We start from the raw sequence: 20,996 nt of genomic DNA, 5'->3' as shown, positions 1-20,996 counted from the left end.
CTCAGAGTATTCTAAGCTAAGTTATATGTACCTGGGTACTTATGTGATCTTTCACAATGATATTCTTAGGATACGTGTGGTAAAACAACAGCAAGCTCAAATCCCAACCGCTGCTCACCAATGTGAGAAGTTGGCCTGATATGCAGTGATCACTATTCTAGTGATCACTATGTATCAGTCCAAACAACCCTTATTGATGATTGGTTGTAAGTCAACCGTATAGACCAGCTATCCTAGTAGCATGGACAAGAGCAGTCTTTAGACTAGACTCTAGAGGGCGTGTTAAGCCAGCTGTTATACCATCACATATACCCCTTGAACACCAAGTGAAAGGACACCACACAAGTGTTGTGAAAATAAAAGTATATTTATTTAGAACACAACAGCCCTGGACTCTTTATGAGGACAGGGCGCTAAGCACAATACAAAGCTCTTAAAGAATTTCTGAAAGTCGCACAATTTACGCAAATGCCCTAGGGGCACGGAAAACCATATACTACAAAAGTGGAATGTGAAATACTAGCAGGTAAGTAACTAATCTCAATGACTTTAGGATCGCTAGGACTTGACTACTGAACCTTCAGATTACTATCAGGAGGCCTAGGGAGATCGGGTGCAGAGTGTGCACTCTCACGCGGGATGCGGGACAAAGTCTATGGATGCTAGATTTCGTAAAGTTAGTGTTATCGGACGAATCCGACTAGGTAGAGCTGAAACGAAAAAGGATCTGGACACTTAGATAGTTAAGCTATGCTGGAGCACCGAAATGCTCAGGTTACCTAGCCCAGGGGCTGCGGCTGCATAGGTCTGAAAAGACGTCGGGAATCCTCGTTGCAGTCTATGGAGCCTGAAAGAAGAAGTTGCTGGCAGGCGACCAGTGATGAAGTTCGATGGGATCCAAGCCTGGATCGGTGATGGAGGATACCTGTAAGCAGAGGGGACCAAGTTCTGAATCACTAGCCAGTGATTAGATGGGCACCAGGATGGCACCGGACGAAGTCACCTCGACCAGGTGAGTGGGCGACGCTGGGCTCTGCAGTCTCTCGGACCAGGAGGCGTTGTCGGCGACCAGGATGGAGGTGCGAGCTGTCCCACGATGGTATCTGCTGTCGACGTCGCTGGACCCAGGATTGGGGCAACAACTCTTGGCAAATGCAAGCCCACGCGGTGGACTCAAAATGGCGTCTGGAGTGGACCAGGAGGGTCCGGGGTGCTCCTCTGTTGGAGGGGAGCAAGGGCCAGTTTGGAGCAACCAGACCAGCATTGAAGATGTCGTCGTTCGTCGTCAAGAGGGCTACAAGCCAGCAGGCAAGTGGCTGGACAACGCGGTGAGCAGCAAAGAGCAGAAGGGCCCCACGCAGATCTCGTGGATGCTGGGGGGCTGGACTTTGGTGCTGGAGCTGCTCAGGGTTAGGGCTTCTCAAACCCCAAAGCACTCACTCGAGGATCCCTCGGCGGTCGTGCTGGATAAGCGTCGTGCAGTTCTGAAGATGGCCGGTCCCTCGAGGTCTCGTCACACCCACGGATCTCAGCTGAGCTGACGATGTAGGTAGAGGTCAGAGGTGCCAGGGAAGCCGGGTCTCGTCGTGCTGGTCGGTCGGATTCCTGAGGAAGGACGTGCAGCAAACCGCAGTATTCTTAGTTGGTGCCCGCAGATGCAGGGTGACTACTCCTTAGCCACAAGGGAGAAATCTTGAGAAGAAGTCTTGAGTTCCTTTCGTAGAAAGTAGTTTCAGGATTCAAAGATGATCTAAATTGGAAGGGTCCCCGCTCCCACCTTTATACTAAAGAAAGGGGCTGGTACGGGACCAGGAAGGGGGGTGGTTACACCCCTCTCCCATGCCGGACTTTCCCCAGCTCAGGGGCTGGTGTGCCCCTGGAACTGGTTCAAACTGGCAGATGCACAGTGAGCACCGGGGTGCCACTTGCAGTCACCTTCCTATTCAGCCCTGCCTACCTAGGATACATAAAACCCTGTCTGGGATGGTGCTAGCACCGCCCCTGACAGGAAACCCTTTGTCCAAGCTCCCCTCGCTGGAAGGACTCCCAGCTGCCGGGGGTCAGACTTGTGTCTGTGGTGGCAGCATCCATTTTGTGATGCTGAGGCTCGAGTTAACTTTAACCGGGGTTCACAGTTACATACATGTCGTGTCCCTCTAGAAGGGTGGAATGCTAACCCCGTCGCCAGAATTGGCGAGGGGTTAGTATTCCAATTCGTATGACACCTTACTCGACATGTTTTGATAAAGCGATACCAAAGATAGCAAATAACCGCGAGGATTATAATGCACTTAAGAGTATATGGTACGTGTTATCATAGAACAGCTATTAGGACTTGGTTCCGCAAGCTGCAGACGGGCTCAGCTCATGCCAGAGCACCATCTCACATAATTCCAAGCACTCTGCCTTTAGGATTGTTAAGGCCTGCCATAGGAGTGACTGATAGGAATACATGTGTCCATTTTAGGGTTAGATATAGGTATACCATATCTACAGCAAAGGGTGATTACACCACTTTGCCCCAGCTGTCGTGCAGCCAGTTGTGTCAGATTTAGATGGCCAGCCAGGGGTGGCATAATACATGCTGCAGCCCCTGGTAGGCCCTGGGTACATCTGTGCCCTGAGTTACAGGGTCTGATAAGGTGGCCCAGTACCAATTGGTAAATGCACCTAAGGTACATGGAATCCATTTTACAGAGAGAGCAGTAAGCCTGGGGTCCTGATTGGCAGGGTCCCAGGCCAACTATGTCAAAAAATAGCTAAAACACAAGGCAAAAAGTTGGGGGCAACCATAGTCAGAATCTACCTTCCTACAGTGACGACGTACAATTGGAGCGGCGGACGGGGGTCCCTGGCCCGGTGGCCCGGTTAGGGCCTTGCCGGTGTTCGCTGGGTTGGGATCTCCGCCGGCAGTGGCTAAGTTCGGATTGTTATAGTCCCCAAAGATAAGTCCCCCTCTTAAGCCGTCCGTTCCGCATCCACCTATTACCCCCGGGGAGTCCGGGCTCTCTGGGGACGCGAACATGATCGAAACTGAGCGAGACGTTGTGGAGCGGACTGAGAGTAACCCGTCACCACGAACGGTGTTGGCAGCCATAAGGTCACTTCATGTTTGCGTTGAAGCCCGCATCCATAAAATGATAGCGTTTTTGTCTGGAACCGGGCAGGTGGGACCGGGCCCTGGTCCATTACAAGAAACGAAACGACTCGAGATACCCAAGATGGCCACTTCGATGGAGGAAGCAGACCCCGTACTATGGGAGACGTTGGAGCCTTTGACCAGTGTGTTGGGTGCTGAGAGCAAGCTTGATGCCGCAATTGGATTGTCAGGCCTACGATCGTTGCCGACTACGGAAGGACTAAATGATGCTCCCTTTCCGGAGACTTTTGATGGGAACTGTTGTTGGTTTAGAACTGGGTCACTCCCCTATACATCGGCACCGCTAAGATGGCGGATGAAACAACTTTGGGAATCCATGACAGTGTGGGGAGTCTTTGGACTTAGCGGAGTTCTCAACATTTTCATCTCTCTGCTTCGTCTCGGTTTGAACTTTGCTGCAGTTTTTCTGTGCATTGACTATCCTGCGGAAGCGACAGTTTGTCCGGAAGGGGCGCACATGTTTGATCGGAAGGGTTAAGGATGAGACTGTGTGATTGAGTTTGCCATCGGGTATTACTGGACACGGGGTTTGGAACCACGATGCGTTCGGGAGGTGGGGCGGTGTTTGGAGTTTCCCCTGTTGCGCTACGTATTTGCAGCTTAATAGATTTTGAGACCTTAGTCTGGGGATTCTTGGCTTTGGCGGGGGGGAGCGGAGACTGGGGGCATGTATGAAGATGCCCTCCTCCATTTTTCTACTTTTAGTATTTAGTTAGTTGAGGCGACAGGCACACTGCTAGTTGGGGTTAGGCGACAGCCATGTGCAGGGGTGCAGGGTGGGGGATGGCTTTATTGTTTTGTCTTCTTTTTTGTTTTTATGGTTTCTTTTCTTCACACTCTCTTTCCTTTTATAAGTATAGTTGGTGGAACATCCTGACTTTGTTGGTATTCCAGTATCTGGTGCTCATGCTTCTCCTATTATCTTGATTTTATGGGTGGGCAGACTCTGGGAGCTTGCGCTTAATGTGAATTGTATATTGTACTGTGGCACATCCTGTTTCTCATACAATGGCGTATGCGTCTCAGCCATTTCCTTACTGCTTTGTATCCATCCTGTATCTACATCAGTTCGCCGTTTTATTATGTCTGAATGTATGGCACCTGATATGTCTATCATTTTCTTTGTTTTGAAACTAATAAAAAGATTTAAAAAATAAAAAAAAAGGATGGCTAGAATTAAATAAACAAATAAGGCATCAAGCGCATTCCATAAAGGAATAAAACTCTATCCTAAAAGTTCAGTCAAGAATTTCAAAGTTAGTAGAACCCATGAAGAGTCCAGTTCAATGGAAACGAGTGAGACTAAAAGAGCATAAAGCTCAAAGCCAAATTTAAGCCGCGGAACATCCCATAAAGAGTAGTTCATGAAACTCAGCTGAGTCTCAGTAACTTGAGTAATTGATCATACAGTTCCAGTAGCAATCTGTAAAAATAAGGCCTCAAAATGAAGGAAAGGTGAGCAGAAGCAGCAGCAGTCACAACCATCAGTCTAGGAACACAATGAACTATGCTAAAGAAGAGGAAAAATACTGTGTGCATCTCACTTACACAAACAAGAAATATTGTTTTGTATGTGCAACTAATATTTCAGGCCTTATGTGAAATAGTGCGGGAATCAGAAGTTAATCGTTACAACCAATATGTTGCTTAGTAAAATAATACGTTGATTAAACCTGGAACCATCTGCAGTCATGCTGAACATTTTCAAGCATGACACATTAAACTCAGGCTTCTAAACTACTTTTTTGCACAGTTCAGCAAATTAGGTTCACTTCTAGTTAAGGGAAGCTTGCTTTTTATGGCTCGTCCCTCGTGATGCAGTGCGCAGCACTGCTCGCACAGGCAAGCCCTTTTTTCCGGGGTTTGAAAACGGACCCTGGAATCGCATACGCTCGTGCATGTGCTTTTCCTCTTGGGTTCCGCTATTGGGCTTTGCGTGCATGTTTTTTTTCAAACAGAGCACGCAATAGGCCAAAGGCGGGCGCATTGCTCCACCCATGGCCTATTGGTGTCTGTTACGCGCACCAAAGCCCATATGTCTTCAATTATCGTGACACTGGCCAGATAATTCAAGACATATGGCTCACAGTAGCGCGCGCACCACTCGCGGGCACGTTTTTTTTTTTTTTACAATATCGCTTTCACGATCACTTTCAGTGCCGCTTGTTTTACAGGCTGTAAGAAGCGAATGGGTAGTGCACATTTCACTAGCAGTGATGACACAGTTCACTACATTGTACCGAGGGAGTCACTGTGCAGAAGACAGCCACAAAAGACAGTACTTGGATAGTTTTCGTTCGGTTTGATTGGGTTTTGAACAAAGGCACACTTTTTACTTGCTGATATAATCTATAACAAGGCTTTCTCATTGATGGAGGCACTGCGCCTTAATGCTGACCTAGTGCACGCTGCACTGCAAGCAATAAGGATTAGTTACTTACCTGTAATCCTAGTTCTCTTCCAGGGGTATCCTCATCAAAGTCATAAGCATTAGAATATTCCCACCCATGCGCGGGACCCCGGAAACACTATATTATATGTGCCCCACATATATATACTCATATATATATATATATATATATATATATATATAAAAACAAGCAATAGCAGCCAAATACACAATAGAGCTGGATTATGCTGTAAAGAATTTCCACCATACATGAAAACATATGCATTAGAAACATGAAAAACAAAACCAAAGATTATTTTGAAACTGTCTTAATGCTAAAAAAGCAGTAGAAATTCTTATTATATCCTGAAAGCATAGAAAGCTCCCAGGCTGCATTGCAAACACACAGTCTAAAAAGACTGAAAAGCTAACCTATAGCTGTATGCTACAAAAAACCGACACCGTGCCTTTAAGGCACTCATGACCCCCAGTATCCCATCATGCCACAGGGGTGACAGTTGGGTCAGTTGTTCTTTTCGGAGACTGAAAAACCATGGAAACAAATAGGTTAACAATATCTCCAAGTTAATAAAGATCCTTTGCCCGGGGAGGCGGGAGGGTTGCTTATGACTTTGATGAGAATACCCCTGGAAGAGAACTAGGATTACAGGTAAGTAACTAATCCTTCTCTTCCAGGGGATCCTCATCAATAGTCATAAGCATTAGAATAGAATAGCAAGCCTCACCTCATCTCCCTGCGGGCAAAGGAGTAACAATACAGTAATAACAATACTAAGACTAGAAAGAACTAAGCTTGTACAGCCGCAGGCTACCCCAATAGATTCCTCAAGGATGCTTGTCCTACTTGAGTATCAGTCCTGGAATCAGATTCTAGACAGTAATGCCTTGTAAAGGTATGAACTGATCCCCAGGTTGCAGCCTTGCAAATCTCTGACATAGGGACATCATGCAGGAAAGCTACTGTGGCCGCTTTCCGCCTAGTAGAATGTGCTTTAGGTGACAAAAGTAAGGGCTTGCCTGCAAGGTGATAAGCCAATTTAATACAGGAGACAATCCATCTGGAGATGGATCTCTTGGCAGCTGAAAAGCCCGTTCTCAGTGGACCATAGTTGATAAACAATTGATCCGTCTTCCTACTCTCTTTGGTCTTTTCCAAATAAAATTTAAGGACTCTTTTGAGATCTAAAGAGTGCAGTGACCGCTCAGCCAGGGTCGTAGGGTTTGGAAAAAAAGAAGGAAGAGAAATAGACTGATTTATATGAAACTTAGAGACAACCTTAGGTAAGAATGATGGATGTGCCCTTAAGACTACTGTGTTGTGATGGAAAACAGTGTAGGGTTATTTTGTACACAGAGCTTCTATTTCACTAACTCTGCGTGCTGATGTAATTGCAACTAGAAAAGCGGCCTTCCACAATAGGTGTTGCAAGGAAGCTCTGTGGATGGGTTCAAAGGGGGGACTCATCAACTTAGAAAACACTAGGTTTAATTCCCATGGAGAAGGGTTTCTAACAGGGGGGGTACACTTTCTTCAACCCCTGTAAGAAGTCCTTGACCACCTCCATCTGGAAAAATTAGGGCTGAGTAGGAGACTTCCTATAAGCCGTAATGGCAGAGAGGTGCACCCTGTTCGAAGCATATTTAAGACCAGATCTTGCTAGGTACAGTAGATAAGGCAGAATCACATCCTCCTGTGTTGGTGAGGGATCAAAGTGACGTTCTCTGCACCAAAGAAAAAAACTCTTCCACTTAAAAGCATAAGACGTTCTTGTGGAGGGTCGTTTCGCTTCCTTTAAAATGTGCATACAATCAGGTGGCAAATTTAAATGTCCGTATTGTAGGACCTCAGGAGCCACGCTGTTAAGTGCAGTGAGGGAAGGTTGCGATGAAGAATCCTCCCCCCCATCTAGGTCAGCAGGTCCGGCCTGCAGGGCAGTCTCCTGGGTGGAAGCACCGACAGCTGTAGAAGGTCCGGGTACCACCACTGACGAGGCCAGTCTGGGGCTACCAGGATCATGGTCATGCTGGATCTGATGAGTTTGGACACCACCTTCGGAATCAGGGGCAGAGGAGGAAATGCGTAAGCAAATGTCCCTGACCAGTCCATCAAAAGGGCATTCCCCCTTGTCCCTGGACGGTGGAATCTGGACGCGAAGGCGTGGCATTTTGAGTTTTCGTCGTCCACGAACATATCTATTTCTGGACGACCCCCAAGATGGAAGAGGTCTGCCACCACCTCGTCGTGCAGCACCCAGTCTGGCTGATCTTCAAAGTGCCTGCTGAGTGCGTCGGCCTTGATATTTAGCTCTCCTGGGAGATGCACAGCTACTACTGGGAGGTTCCGGGCGAGCAGCCAGTGCCATATGGCCTGTGCCTCCAGAGAGAGAGGATGCGACCGAGTCCCGCCTGCTTGTTTAGGTAGAACATGGTTGTCGTGTTGTCCGTTTGGATCAGAATCGAGTGTGATTCGAGTGCAGGAAGCAAGGACTTCAGAGCCAGATGGACTGCTCGAAGCTCCAGCATGTTGATATGGTAGGTCTGTTCTTTTGCTGACCACCTTCCTTGCATCTGCAGACATCCCATGTGTGCTCCCCAGGCTTGGAGAGACGAGTCTATGACTATAGACTGTGTCCGGAGAGGTTGGTGAAAAGGCACTACCACCAGAAGGTTGCGAGGGTGAGTCCTTTTTGCATATACAACAAGGACCCCCTGAACAATAGATAGGTCAACTCCTAGGTCAGGGAAAAATACATATATGCAAAAACAAACCTAGGCAATTGTAATTACTTGTCTATTCAATGATAGATGGGAACCGGACCACCTCCAAGATTTAGATTACTGTATTTATTGTCAAAGAATCAACAGACTATACATTAAAAAAAGATATTCTTCATTTTCTTTGAAAAAAAGGACAGATTTTTATTGAATCAAAGATAAAAAATTGTCAAACCATACAATAGATGACAACATATAGCACCGTATAAAAAACAATCATATAACAAAACAAATCAAAATATTAAAAAACCATGTGGCATAGTAGTAATTTATCGACGCGAGGGTGAGTCCACCATTTGATGGAGGTCTTCGCCACCTGGGAAAGATAGATCAAGTCTTCCCAGAGCCCTGTTGACTGATCCCATTGATCCTCCAGAGCCTGCTGCAAAGGTCGCATGCTCAGCCTGGCGTGAGGAATCAGGAAGATGCAGGATGCCATGGAACCCAGCAGAGACGCTACTTGCCGCGCTGTTGGATTCTGGGACTGTAGTAGAACTCTGCACTTCTGCTGCATACAAAAAAGTCTCTCCTCCGAAGGATACGCTTTTCCCAATTTTGTATCCAGAACGGAGCCAAGGTAGTGTATGGATTGGGTTGGCAGTCGTACTGACTTCTCCGTGTTGACGTGGAGGCCGAGCCTGTGCAAGTGTAGCAGGCAAAGGTGGAAGTTGTTCTCTACCTGTTGAGGAGATGGGCATTTTAGGAGCCAGTCGTCTAGGTAGGGATAGATGAAAAGTCCTTTTTTGTGCAGGAAGGCTGCCACCACTGCCATGCATTTGGTGAAGACTCTCGGCGCTGACTTTAGCCCGAAAGGCAGGACCTTGTACTGGTAGTGTTTGTTGCCCACCAGAAACCTTAAGAACTTCCGATGTCACATGGCAATTGGAATGTGGAAGTAGGCATCTTGCAAGTCCATCGAACACATCCAATCTCCTACTTGCAGATGTGGGCATATTTGGTGAAGAGCAAGCATGCGGAACTTCTCCTTGACTATGTTCTTGTTCAGAACACGAAGATCCAGGATGGGCCGGAACTTGTTTTCCTGATCCTTTTTGGGGACAAGAAAGTATCTGGAGTAGGCTCCTTTTCCGCTTTGAGAGGGAGGCACCTCTTCTATAGCTCGTTTTTGGAGAAGAGCCTTCACCTCTTTTCGGAGCAGATCGAGTTGGTGTGGACGAGATTTCTTTGGGAGAATGTCCTGTTGAGGCGCACGGAAACGAAGAACATATCCATTGCGCAGTGTATTCATCACCCACCGATCGTTCGTTATGCTGCCCCACTCTGCCAGATGTTTTGAAACATTTCCTCCCACTGGAGTGGACAACGGCGCTAGAGGAAGCCAGTGCTCATTGTTTTCCTCCTCTCGTCGAGGTAGAGTACTGCTGGTGACCTCCTCTACCTCGGCTGGCTTTACCACCCCGAAACTGGGTCTTGCCCTGGGTTTTGTTTTGGGACCAGTGAGGGGTTTGAACCCTCTGTTGAGCCCCTCTACCTTTGTTGGTCTTGAAACGGCGGTTAAACTCTTTTTTTTCAAGACCGACTGCCTTGACAGTGTCGAGCTCGGCTTTCATCAGACTCATTTAGTCATCCGTGTGCTGCCCAAAGAGAGATGTTCCGGTAAACGGGAGGTTCAGAATGCGCTGTTGCGCATCGGGCTAGTGGAGTAGTGTGGCTCACTGGTTAGAGGCGGCAGGTCTGAGAGCAGAAGTCGTCCCGGGACCAGGGTTCAATTCCCAACGCGGCAGGGTCGTGGACCTTGGTCAGCGGACTCGATAATTCTCGCTTCAGTGCTTATTCTAATCAGGGGTTCCACTCGGCAACTCTGGGCATTAGCTTGCCTAATCTCCACAACGGCACCACCAATTCCGGGGATGCCTGGCTCCACCTTAGGGACTACCAGCAAAGGACCATCCCACAGGGAAAGCCAGGACGGGTTCCCCAGAGTTATACAGCGCCAGGAGACCTATGGACGGGTAGCAGTGCGCTTTACAAGCTCAAAAACATTTACATTTACATTTACATTGAGGCCTGTCAGGTGCAGCCACGATGAACGTCTGGCACATACCCCATGGGCATATGTATGTCCCGCCAGTATTGCTCCATCTGCAGCAGTGCTAATGATCTGGTTAGCCACCACACTTCCTTCCGTCAGGGTCTTCTTGAAGCCTTGTTGGTCCTCATTAGGCAATTTTGATTTAAAACGCTCCATTGAGTCCCATAAGGCTCTATCGTACCTGCCTAAAAGTGCAGCCGCGCTAGAAACCTTCAGCGTCGAAGCGGCAGAACTGCAGACCTTGCGGCCCCACGAGTCTTGCAACTTGCTGTCCTTGGAGGAGTTGAGGAAGAGGGAGAGACTGAGTGGGTTATTCGTGCCACCGCCACGACGACTGAGTCGGCAGGAGGGTCCGCTTTCACAAAAATCGGATCAGAGGGTGCGGCCTTATACTTCTTCTGGATGTGAGCCGGCACCGCTTTTACTGATGCTGGAGCCAGAAACACATCATTGACAGGATCCATGATTCCTGGGACCAACGGTAGTACTGGACGAGACCCCGACTTTTGGTGAAGAGTCTCAAAGATCACTGTCGTGGAGACCTGTGGCACAGACAGCTCGATGTTTAATTCAGTGCACCCCTCTGTAGGACATCATGGTAGGTGTTGATATCGTCCACCAGGAAAACCCGAGAGATAGGACTATCAACCAAAGTGGGGGAGTAATCCCGTATGGAAGAGCGGGTAGATGAGGTATGAGAAGTAGCTGGTGTTCGAGCTCTTCTTTCGCGAGATCTTCTGGCTGGTACCTCCCGTCTAGGGGAACGATTGCGCCTCCTCTCGTGAGACCTCCCTGAACGCTTCACTCGTGCAGGGGAACGCGATGCAGCTAGTCTCACAGGCGATCTTTCTATACGCCTGGGAGGGATGCGTCTATCCACTTCCTCAACCAGTCTTTGCAGTGGAGATCTGTGCACTGGGCTGACATATTCCTGCAGCCGTCTTGTAGCCCCTGAGTCTCGCCAATTGTGCAGTGGCATATTCCATCTAGGAGACAACTGCACACCCTCAGCGGGAGGTCTGCAGGCAGGACTTCTAGATCTGCGGGCAGGACTTCTGGATCTTGACTGGGATCTGGAAGAGCCCGAAGAGTGACGGGAGGCTGATTCAGTCACTAGGATCACTGAACCATCCCTGGATCTCGTAGCCGAGTGTCCCGCTCGTTCACGGTGTCTCGACGTCGATCTGGACCGTTCATGGTGCATCGACATCGTATGCTCTGAAGGCGCATGCCTCGACTCCGAGCGATGATGACCTCTCTACATCGACCGGCGCTGCTCCGCCGTCGACGGAGTCCTTTCCTTCGACGCCGACTCTCTCTGTGGCGCAGGTGGATCAGACAATATCGACGTCGTATGCCTCGACGGCAAACGGCGTGAGGAATGATGGTCACTCGACATTGAGCGGCGTTGTGTGGCCGACGACGGAGCTTCCTCTCTTGACATTGAATGTCTACGTGACGTCGGCGGAGGGGTATTGGTTGCCCTCGACGCCGAACATCGGCGCGACGTCGACGAAGATCTCCTCCTCAACACCGATTTACGCCTGGTTGTCGACGGCGGAGGACTTGTGGCTCTCGACGTAAGTCGCTTAGCCTGCGACAATGGAGGTGAGCTGGCTCTCGACGCCGAACGTCGTGACAACGACGGCGGAGGCTCCTTACCCTTCTACGCTGAACGTCGCCTGGTTGAAGTCAGCAGAGGAGTCACACTTCTCGACGCCGGTCGTCGCCTGGTTGACGACGGCGGAGGGTCTTGACATCTCGACGACGACATACCTGATCTTCTTGACGGTGAGCCCGCCGTCGACGGTGATAAACGTCGTTTTTTCTAAGAATGACCCACCGGTTGCTCCTTTCTCAGTGCCAAGCCCGGCGCTGAAGCTGCAGGACAAGAAGAGTCGCCCTTTGAAGGTTCTCTGGACCTCTTGGAGTAAGGTCAAAATGTAGAAAAATGGGAGAATTTTCTGTCAGAAACAGAAAAAGAGTGGAGCTGTGTAACCAGGATCCTTCCTGAAGAGCCGGAAATAACAACTGACCCAACTGTCACCCCTGAGGCATGATGGGATACTGGGGGTCATGAGTTCCTTAAAGACACGGTGTCAGTTTCTTGTAGCATGCAGCTACAGGTTAGCTTTTCAGTCTTTTTAGACTGTGTGTTTGCAATGCAGCCTGGAAGCTTTCTATGCTTTCAGGATATAATAAGAATTTCTACTGCTTTTTCAGCATTAAAACAGTTTTAAAACAATCTTTGGTTTTGTTTTTCATGTTTCTAATGCATATGTTTTCATGTATGGTGGAGATTCTTTACAGCATAATCCAGCTCTATTGTGTATTCGGCTGATATATATATATATATATATATATATATTCACTGAAAAAACCATAGGTTTCACACCAGTTATAGTTAGCTGGAAATTTTACTGACATAAAACCATTGAAATTCCCACGTTATAGTTAGTTGGACTCACTATAACTTGCGCGTGCAATGCACTGCTGATGACGTCACATATTACATCACTCATGACATGGTCAGTGACATCACTCATGACATCACTGATGACACCATCCAGTGAATGTGTGTCTTTCTGAAAAATAAATATTAGTGAGTAATGTTAAAATTTTTAAATATATGTATTAGTGTTTCACTTTGTGTATAAGTAGCTGCATGGGTTGGTGAGTAGCTACATGTGAATGTACATGGGTTATTATATGTTTTTTTAGTATCAGTATGAGTGTCTATATGGTTTGGTGGGGGTATTACTTGGCATATAGATGCATGATTGACTGACTCTCTGTTTGTATATAAGTTTTGAAGACAGCATATGTGCAGGACTGTATGGGTGAATGAGTGTGTATATGTGTATGTTAGTGAGTGAATGACTGTCTCACTATTGTCTTTATCAGTAACTACATATGTTTTAATCTGGTATATGTGAATATTGATGTATATAAGTGAGTATATGTGAGAGTAAGAGATTGTAAGAGTTCCTGTTTAAATAAGTGTGTGTTACTATAAGGGATTGTTTAAGAGAATAAATATGTTTTAATTTCAATAGAAGTAAGGTGGTAGTGTGTGTATAGCTCTATATGCAAATAAATGGATGTTCAATTGTTTATTTGTATGTGTGTGAGTAACTTTTGGATGACTGTCAGTGTGTAACAATATGTATAGGTGTTTCACTACATATGATGAGTGAGTATATTGAACTGTTTGTGAATGAGAAGATGTGTATATAGATGGTGGAATTACTAAATTGGTTGTTGTAACTTATATGGTTATCTCCATTTAAAAAAAAAAAATTAGTTTCTATTTTTGAATATGTGTTTCAAGGGTTACATTACAGTGAAAGGAGGTCTGCCACTCTGTCACAAGGATGGTGTCATCAGTGATGTCATGAGTGATGTCACTGACCATGTCATGAGTGATGTAATATGTGACGTCATCAGCAGTGCATTGCACGCGCAAGTTATAGTGAGTCCAACTAACTATAACGTGGCAATTTCAATGGTTTTATGTCAGTAAAATTTCCAGCTAACTATAACTGGTGTGAAACCTATGGTTTTTTCAGTGAATTTAATAGGTTTTTTAAATGCTAATTCCTAACTATAACTGGTGTGAAACCTATGGTTTTTTCAGTGAATTTCAAAGGTTTTTTAAATGCTAATTCCTAACTATAAGTCTCACTTTATAAGTAGGACTGTTAGCGCTCTAGTTGTTCTTTAGAACACTCTGGGACATTCTGTCATTGGGCTATATTTGGGCTACATCTGGCTGATATTTGGGCTACATTTGTTTTTTTTGTCTCTGGTGGCCATCATTGGGCTACATTGGGCTACATTTGGGCTCTAACATATATATAGCCCAATGTAGCCCAATATATATTTTTTTCAAAGTTAATTTTCGTAAAAACCACTTGAGCATATATCTTGAGACATAGCAAAGGCACATCAAGCTACCAGTCCCTACAATTTTGCCAATTTTTTTTTTGTATATATATATATATATATATATTTTTTTTTTGCCTTGGAGTGCTCCCGGTGCGCGCCGAGGTGAGCGCCCCGGAAAGCGAAGTTTTATGAAGCGCCCCGGGGTGCGCACCTGGGAGCGTCCCGTAAGCGCCAATATCGGGAAGGAAAACATAATCGTGATGTATCGCGTAGCCGCGTCCGCGTGATATGCACGGCGTAAGCGCACCCGGAAGCACTCGAGCGAATACGATCGCGCAACGTAAGCGTCCGACGCGCTTACGCGACGCGCCCCTGGGCGCGCCCCGGGGCGCGTAGCATAAGCACGTCGGGTCATGTGACCTGAAAATAACACTTTTCATTGGTTAATAACAGTTTTTTTTCACAAGTAGGGAAACACCCCACCCATTTCCCTCACAACCCGTTTGCTTTTGCTGAGACAACACCTCTTGTCTGTTCCTGCAAAAAAATCTAATTCAACCATGTCTGGTTCCCAGAACCCTTCCCAGGACCAGTCCTCAGACTCTTCGGATGGATTCCTGCCTGAGGCCCCCCCACAGAGAAAAGTGAAGGACCACTTCATATGGAAGTTTTTCTCTTTTCCAGAGGGGGGAGTAAAAATGCAATGCAGCCAAAGTCACCTGTAAAATTTGTGACACTGTCATATCACGTGGGGATCCCACCCGGAAGTATAGTTTCGGGAATGCTACTTTAATCAGGCATGTTGAGAGGAGGCTCCCGATTAATTATGCACGGGAGAGCACCAGGGCCCTGGCTCGCAATCCACCACCCGATGGCCCCTCCACTTCCACCGGAGCTTCAACATCATCGGTGAGAGGAAGACCAGCAGTGATGATCCCAAATATTCAGCCTGTTTTTGCAGATATTACAATTCGTTGTAAGCAGTGTGACCAACTGATCTGTTATGGGGAGCAGAGCATTGAGCTGATTGTTAGAAAGAGGGAGGAACACCGCGGCGCCCTTCAGCCCTAATTTTCCCCCTTTTTTTTTGCTCCTGTTGAGCAGTTTTGCATTCCCTAGTTTTGTTTTTGTTCTGAAAAAAATACCAAAAAAATGTAAAAACGTTCGGAAATAGTAAAAAAAATTCAAAACTAAAAAGGAAGAAAAAAACCTGTTCTTTTTAGAACTACCTCCAATTCTCCAAAAAGAGCTATATTCCTTAAATATTGTGTTGTTCTTTTTTTCAATGAATGTGTACTGCATAACTGTTTGGATGAAATGACTGAACGAAAGGGAGAAAGAGACTGATGGAACAAATGACAGAAGGGGAGTGAGTAAAGGTGAGTTTATTACAGTGAGGAATGCAAGGTGAGTGAGGGGGAGTGACAGAGTGAGAGGATAGAGGGAGTGAGGGTGAGACAGAAGGAATGAGGGAAGAGGAGTGAGAAAGTGAGAGGACAGAGGGAATGAGAGAAGGAGTGAGTGAAGTGGAGTAAGGTGAGTGAGAGAAGAGGAATTACTGAGGGAGCGAATGAAGGGAAGAGAGGGGAAGGGAAGTAAAGCAGGGGGACTGAAAGAAGGTGAGTGTGGGAGTAGAGTGAAAGGAAAACAACAATTTAAGGGGCAGATTTACAAGCCCCTTGCGCCACCTTTGCGTCACGTTTAACATGAGAAAAGTGACGCAAAAGTGGCGCAAGTGGCTTGTAAATCTGCCCCTAAGCCTCTACATGTAGGTACTTAATCAAAAAAAAAACAACAAAAAGATTTTTTTTTAAAAACAGCTACATGTTTTTGAAACTGGCATTCTTTTTTCTCCATGGTATGCTCCTCGGTACGCTCCCAGGTGCGCTCCCCGGTGCGCGTACCGGGCGCTCCCCTCGCGAAAATCAAAAAATTTTTGCCCCGCGGGGCCCTTTTTTGGCCCCCGCATCAAACCTAGGGGGTCCCCCTTTGTTTTTGCCACCTCTTGTGTCTCGATTTTACCGAGACACAAGATGGCGGCCGCTCCGGACTGTTTCGAATGTTTACAGACACCCGAGAGCCAATCAGCTTTCCGTGCGCAAGTCGCGTGGCGCGCCCGTAGCGCTCCCCGGTGCGCGTATCGGGGCGCTGCCATAGATATATATATTTTTTTTAACCTAAATTACTCAAAATACACTGGAGCACATATTTTGAGACATAGCAAAGACACATCGGGCTACCAGTCCCTACAATTTTGCCAAGTTTGGTGGAAATCCATTCAGCCATTCGGGCTAAAAGGGAGTTCGACCGCCCTATGGAAATTAACATGGGGAAAACACGTTTTGGGACCCCCCTTTTATCTCGGACCCCGCTTGACGAATCCCTCCCAAACTTTCAGGGATGGACCGGAGCTCGACGCTGCACATTTGAGGAAATTTTCAGGCAGATTCGTCAACCGACGCCAAAGTTATTCACAATAGAATTTTGAGATTTTGCATTGAAAAAAATTCTAACTATAACTACCTACTGGCGACCGCCAGTAGGTTGTGTGTATATATATATATATATATATATATATATATATATATATATATATATATATATGAGTATATATATGAGTATATATATATGTGGGGCACATATATACGATAGTGTTTCCGGGGTCCTGCACATGGGTGGGAATATTCTAATGCTTATTACTATTGATGAGGATCCCCTGGAAGAGAACACCCTAACCTCGGTGCAGACCCCAACTGTATCATCATTAGAAATGTCACAGTATGACTGTTAATAGTGATGTGTCCATATAGCGCTTGCTGTCACAATCGTTCAGCTCCTCCGCTTCTCACCCCACGACCCTCTAGCGGTTCGGCAGCCCCCCCCCCCCCCCCCCCCGCATCCATCCACGTGAGGCGGGGCGCCCGGGTGGATGACGAGTCGTTAATAAGGAGAGCGCTTCTTCCGAGCGCGGCCCTACACTGGGGACAGCACCGCCCCCAACCCGTGAGGATTGTGGTTGTATCTGTAATTCCCCAGCTGGGCCATGGCGGACAGCGACGTGCTCTTTGAGGAGGTGTACGAGCTATGCGAGGTCATCAGCAAGTAAGTTGTGCGCCCCCTGTCCCTGGTGTAGACCCACACTGAGGGGATGGTGTCCACTTCACACATAAGACCCCCTGCCTAGTTAAAGCTGCCACCCTCTTCCCTTGGGCAATGAACAACATAACTGGCACTATTCTGTGAGAGGTGACTGCTTGCATATTGCCTGACACTGAATAAATGGGTGGGTGGGTGCTGGAGTCTGTGCACCGTAGGCATGAATGAATGCGGGAGGCTTATGTGTTTGGGGTGTACTAATAAGTCAGTGATCCAATTGGTTGATGATGCTGCACTCGGGGGAGGGTATCGGGTCGCGGCTATAGTCAGATGCCCCGATAGGAGTGCAATTGACAGGGAGTGGTGTGTGTAGGGGCCTGGGCATGAATTAATTGGCGTCAGTGCTTTGGATGTGCGGGGGTCAGTGTTTTTCACTATGATTACATCTGGGCTGTTCGTGATTAATAAATGTGAGTTTGGTCATGCGGTTTTTGTTGGTCTGTCCCCTGTTCCGTTGTAGGAAGGTAAGGATTGTCCTTTTGTGTAAATTAGTGATTGAGTATGCATGAAGTCTTCACTGCTTCTGGGTACCAATGATGTGAGATGCATTATATACTGTGCATGGACGAGACAGCTCGTGTGTTCTTACGTTGATAAATGATAGTACATGGGGGTTGGGCGGGGGCTGTGAATGGGTACGAAAAGACACCGATGGGATGCGCTCCTGCTTGGCGTGATGTACGTAGGGGCGATGCCCATCGGAATGAGTAGACCGCGGCGTGGTGCTTCTGTTAAAGGGATATGGAGGGGCAGTGTTGAGGGCATGGCAATATAAAGGCGTTGTGTGCTTGTGTGTTCAGTGATCTGAATGCACTGTGCCCCTGGGTGTGAGCTGATAAGGGGCTGTTGTGACAGTGCTTCATTGAATAAGGTGGACGGAGAGCGTCTGTGCGCCTATTTTTAAGATGCTCTTCTGTGTATATGTATCTGGGCGTCTTTGCTGTCCGGGAGGTGATGCTCTTGCTCCACTAAGTTGAAGACTCGGATTCCCAGCTTCTTGTTTTATAGGGAACCAGAATTGTATTTACCGGGGCTGCGTTGCATACCTTTTGCCCTATGCAAGACTGCATATTTAGTACGGAAACCTCCCACAGTGAGGTTGGTCTGTTAGTTCTCTTTTCAGGAAGATGTAGAGATGTTTCAAGACATTTTTTTTATATTTTTAGTTATATATAGCGCAAACTAGACCCGAGACAGTTGATGTCTCTCATTGAGACCACATTAATCACAGGCGGATTTTGGATTTATTACTTTCTTATCAAGCAAAGCCTGCTGTGCCTTTCAAGATGGAAAAATACCTCCATAATAACCCACATTCTCGAAACAGTAAAGGTGAATGCCAAGAACACAACAGAGAACAGAAAGGTAATTTCCCAGAAAACAACCTTTTCATATACAAGAAGGACAAAAGAATTCCATTTTTCAAGAAGAACTCGTGCTCAGAAGTACAACTGAAGGTCCACAAACAAAGGTGAGAAATATTGAATGCAGAAGGCTGGCATGTGCGTACAGTGTGGTGAACATGGCTCATGCCCGTTCTATATGTGCTCAGAGTCAATTGAGTTAAAATCCTCCAAACTTCTAAAGTTTGCTTTGCTAATTAATTTAGCTGTCCTTGCCCAGTTAATGATGCAGCAGTGTGTGTTGTGTTCTTTTCCAGTGCTTCACACAAAAACTCCAAAACTGGACACAAAACCTGGTAAAAGAAAGTCTCAGGTCTGGAAATGTGGCCTTTATACATACCTTCACTTTGAGTTTTATTAGTGAATGGCCAAGTGTGAAAAAGCGATTGGTTCAAGATGAGTGTGACAATATACAGAGCAAGGGCTTGAACACAGACATGTCTGAGTGTTAATATGCTCTGTTTGGTCCCGCAAAGGCTGTGACCTATATGTTCTACTTGCCTGTTTAATAAGCATTTGCAATGCAATAGGTCTCGCATTAATAAAGTTTGAGCTAATGGTGTTGCATTATTTAGTAATGCCAATAGCTCAAACTTAAATAATGCGAGACCTATTACATTGCAAATGCTTGTTAGTATTTCAATGGCCTATACATATAGCTACAACTGCTTATTGCGGTTTACACAGTTTAAATGTGTGTCATTTCAGATTTGAATTTTACGTTAATCCTTGCACATTTTTAACTATTAAACTAAATATTATACATTGTAATTAGTCTACCTTTTCGGTTTGAAAGGTTTCCAAAAGCACAGACACAAGCCTCTTGGCAATTAGTCCACTGACACACAAGAAAAAACAGTTTCACAAAAGAAATACCTCATTGAGTTTTCTGTGCAAATTCTGAAATTCACTGAGTTTCCGAGTAACGGTCCAGCTCTTCCTCTCAGCTTCCAAGCTCTCCTGGGAACTCACCACCACCAAATATTGTGGCATTTGCTCACCATTCTCTTCCACAATCTTTACGGAAAACAGAGAGGTAATTTGTAGTGACGGTTTGTTAGATGGAGATGCAATTTACTAGATTTCAATCACAGTGTAACACAACATTTGATACTGTAACACACAAAAACGAAAGTAAGTAATATAAAGTCATGGATACCATGGGGATCATCAGGAAGTTGAGCAATCATTTAATAAAAGAAGGTTCAGACGGTTAAAACTACAAGAAATAATTCTCAGAATTAGATGAAGATGGGCATTTGCCCTAGTACGAAATGTATCCATAGCCTAATGGAAGGAACCAACACAACAGCTGTGCTCGAAAAGCTACACTGGGTTATGTCAATTGGCATTTCAAAATCCAGATGGATTGTGAAAATACAAACACTCTTTCTGTTAAATAGGTTTTGTGTTTGTAGTCTTCCCTAGTGCACAATGCAGAACTCAATTACGCCTAGGCACTGCTGCTTGAAAAAATGGTTAGCAGATGGTTTGCGGGAAAGAGGCTGTGATTAAAATAAGGCCCCTGGAATTCACATAATGGCCACATCATGAACTTAATCAGATAGTAGGAGGACTGTGGTGCAATAATATTCCCGGCATTGTGAGCAGTTTTTTCATTTTCAGGCATGTGAGAGCTAGTGAAGGGTGGCCGTCGGAGGTAGATGTGACACCTGAAAAAGCAAACATTAAGAATTTGTGTTTTCTTGAGCCCTCTCGTATTTTCATGATCCAGCAGCACTTCATGGTGAACACTGAGGATTAGCTGCAACGTTCAGATCCTTTAAGTGACTCAAAATGGAAGAATGATGGTGTGGGGCTTACAAATAACTATGAGGATGTTATTGCAGAGGGGAAGTTACAGCAAAGCATCAATCACCCTTGCTCTTTCATTTGGCTTTGGCACTGACCATTAAGGGCCTAATTTACAGTTTCGTGATAGGTACTTCATCACAAACGTGATGGATATCCTGCCCACCTGATTATAAGGATATAATGTACTTGAAACTAGGTGTACAGGATATCTGTCACGTTTGCAACAGAGAACCATGAACACCATGATCTACATTGGGCCTTAAAGTCTATGCAGCGTAGTCAGGAGGTGCATCTGGTGGATGTGTTTTATATGGTTTCGGACATATTCAAGCGCAC

General features: G+C 46.2%; 1 protein-coding gene across 3 annotated transcripts in view; it reads right to left on the bottom strand.

Moving 5' to 3' along the window:
* SNX25 (sorting nexin 25) overlaps positions 1–20,996 on the bottom strand; it is a 1,510,914-nt gene that overhangs the window by 307,140 nt on the left and 1,182,778 nt on the right. For all 3 annotated transcript variants that reach the window (XM_086962502.1, XM_086962503.1, XM_086962504.1), the window contains one exon: positions 19,722–19,862. In XM_086962502.1, coding sequence (XP_086818628.1) covers positions 19,722–19,862 — 141 coding nt within the window. The remainder of the gene's footprint in view (positions 1–19,721; positions 19,863–20,996) is intronic.

Source organism: Lissotriton vulgaris, chromosome 3_1, assembly GCF_964263255.1.
Source record: "Lissotriton vulgaris chromosome 3_1, aLisVul1.2, whole genome shotgun sequence".
NCBI lineage: Eukaryota > Metazoa > Chordata > Amphibia > Caudata > Salamandridae > Lissotriton > Lissotriton vulgaris.
Note: the sequence above shows the minus strand (reverse complement) of the source record. Positions and strands in the feature narration are given on the sequence as shown.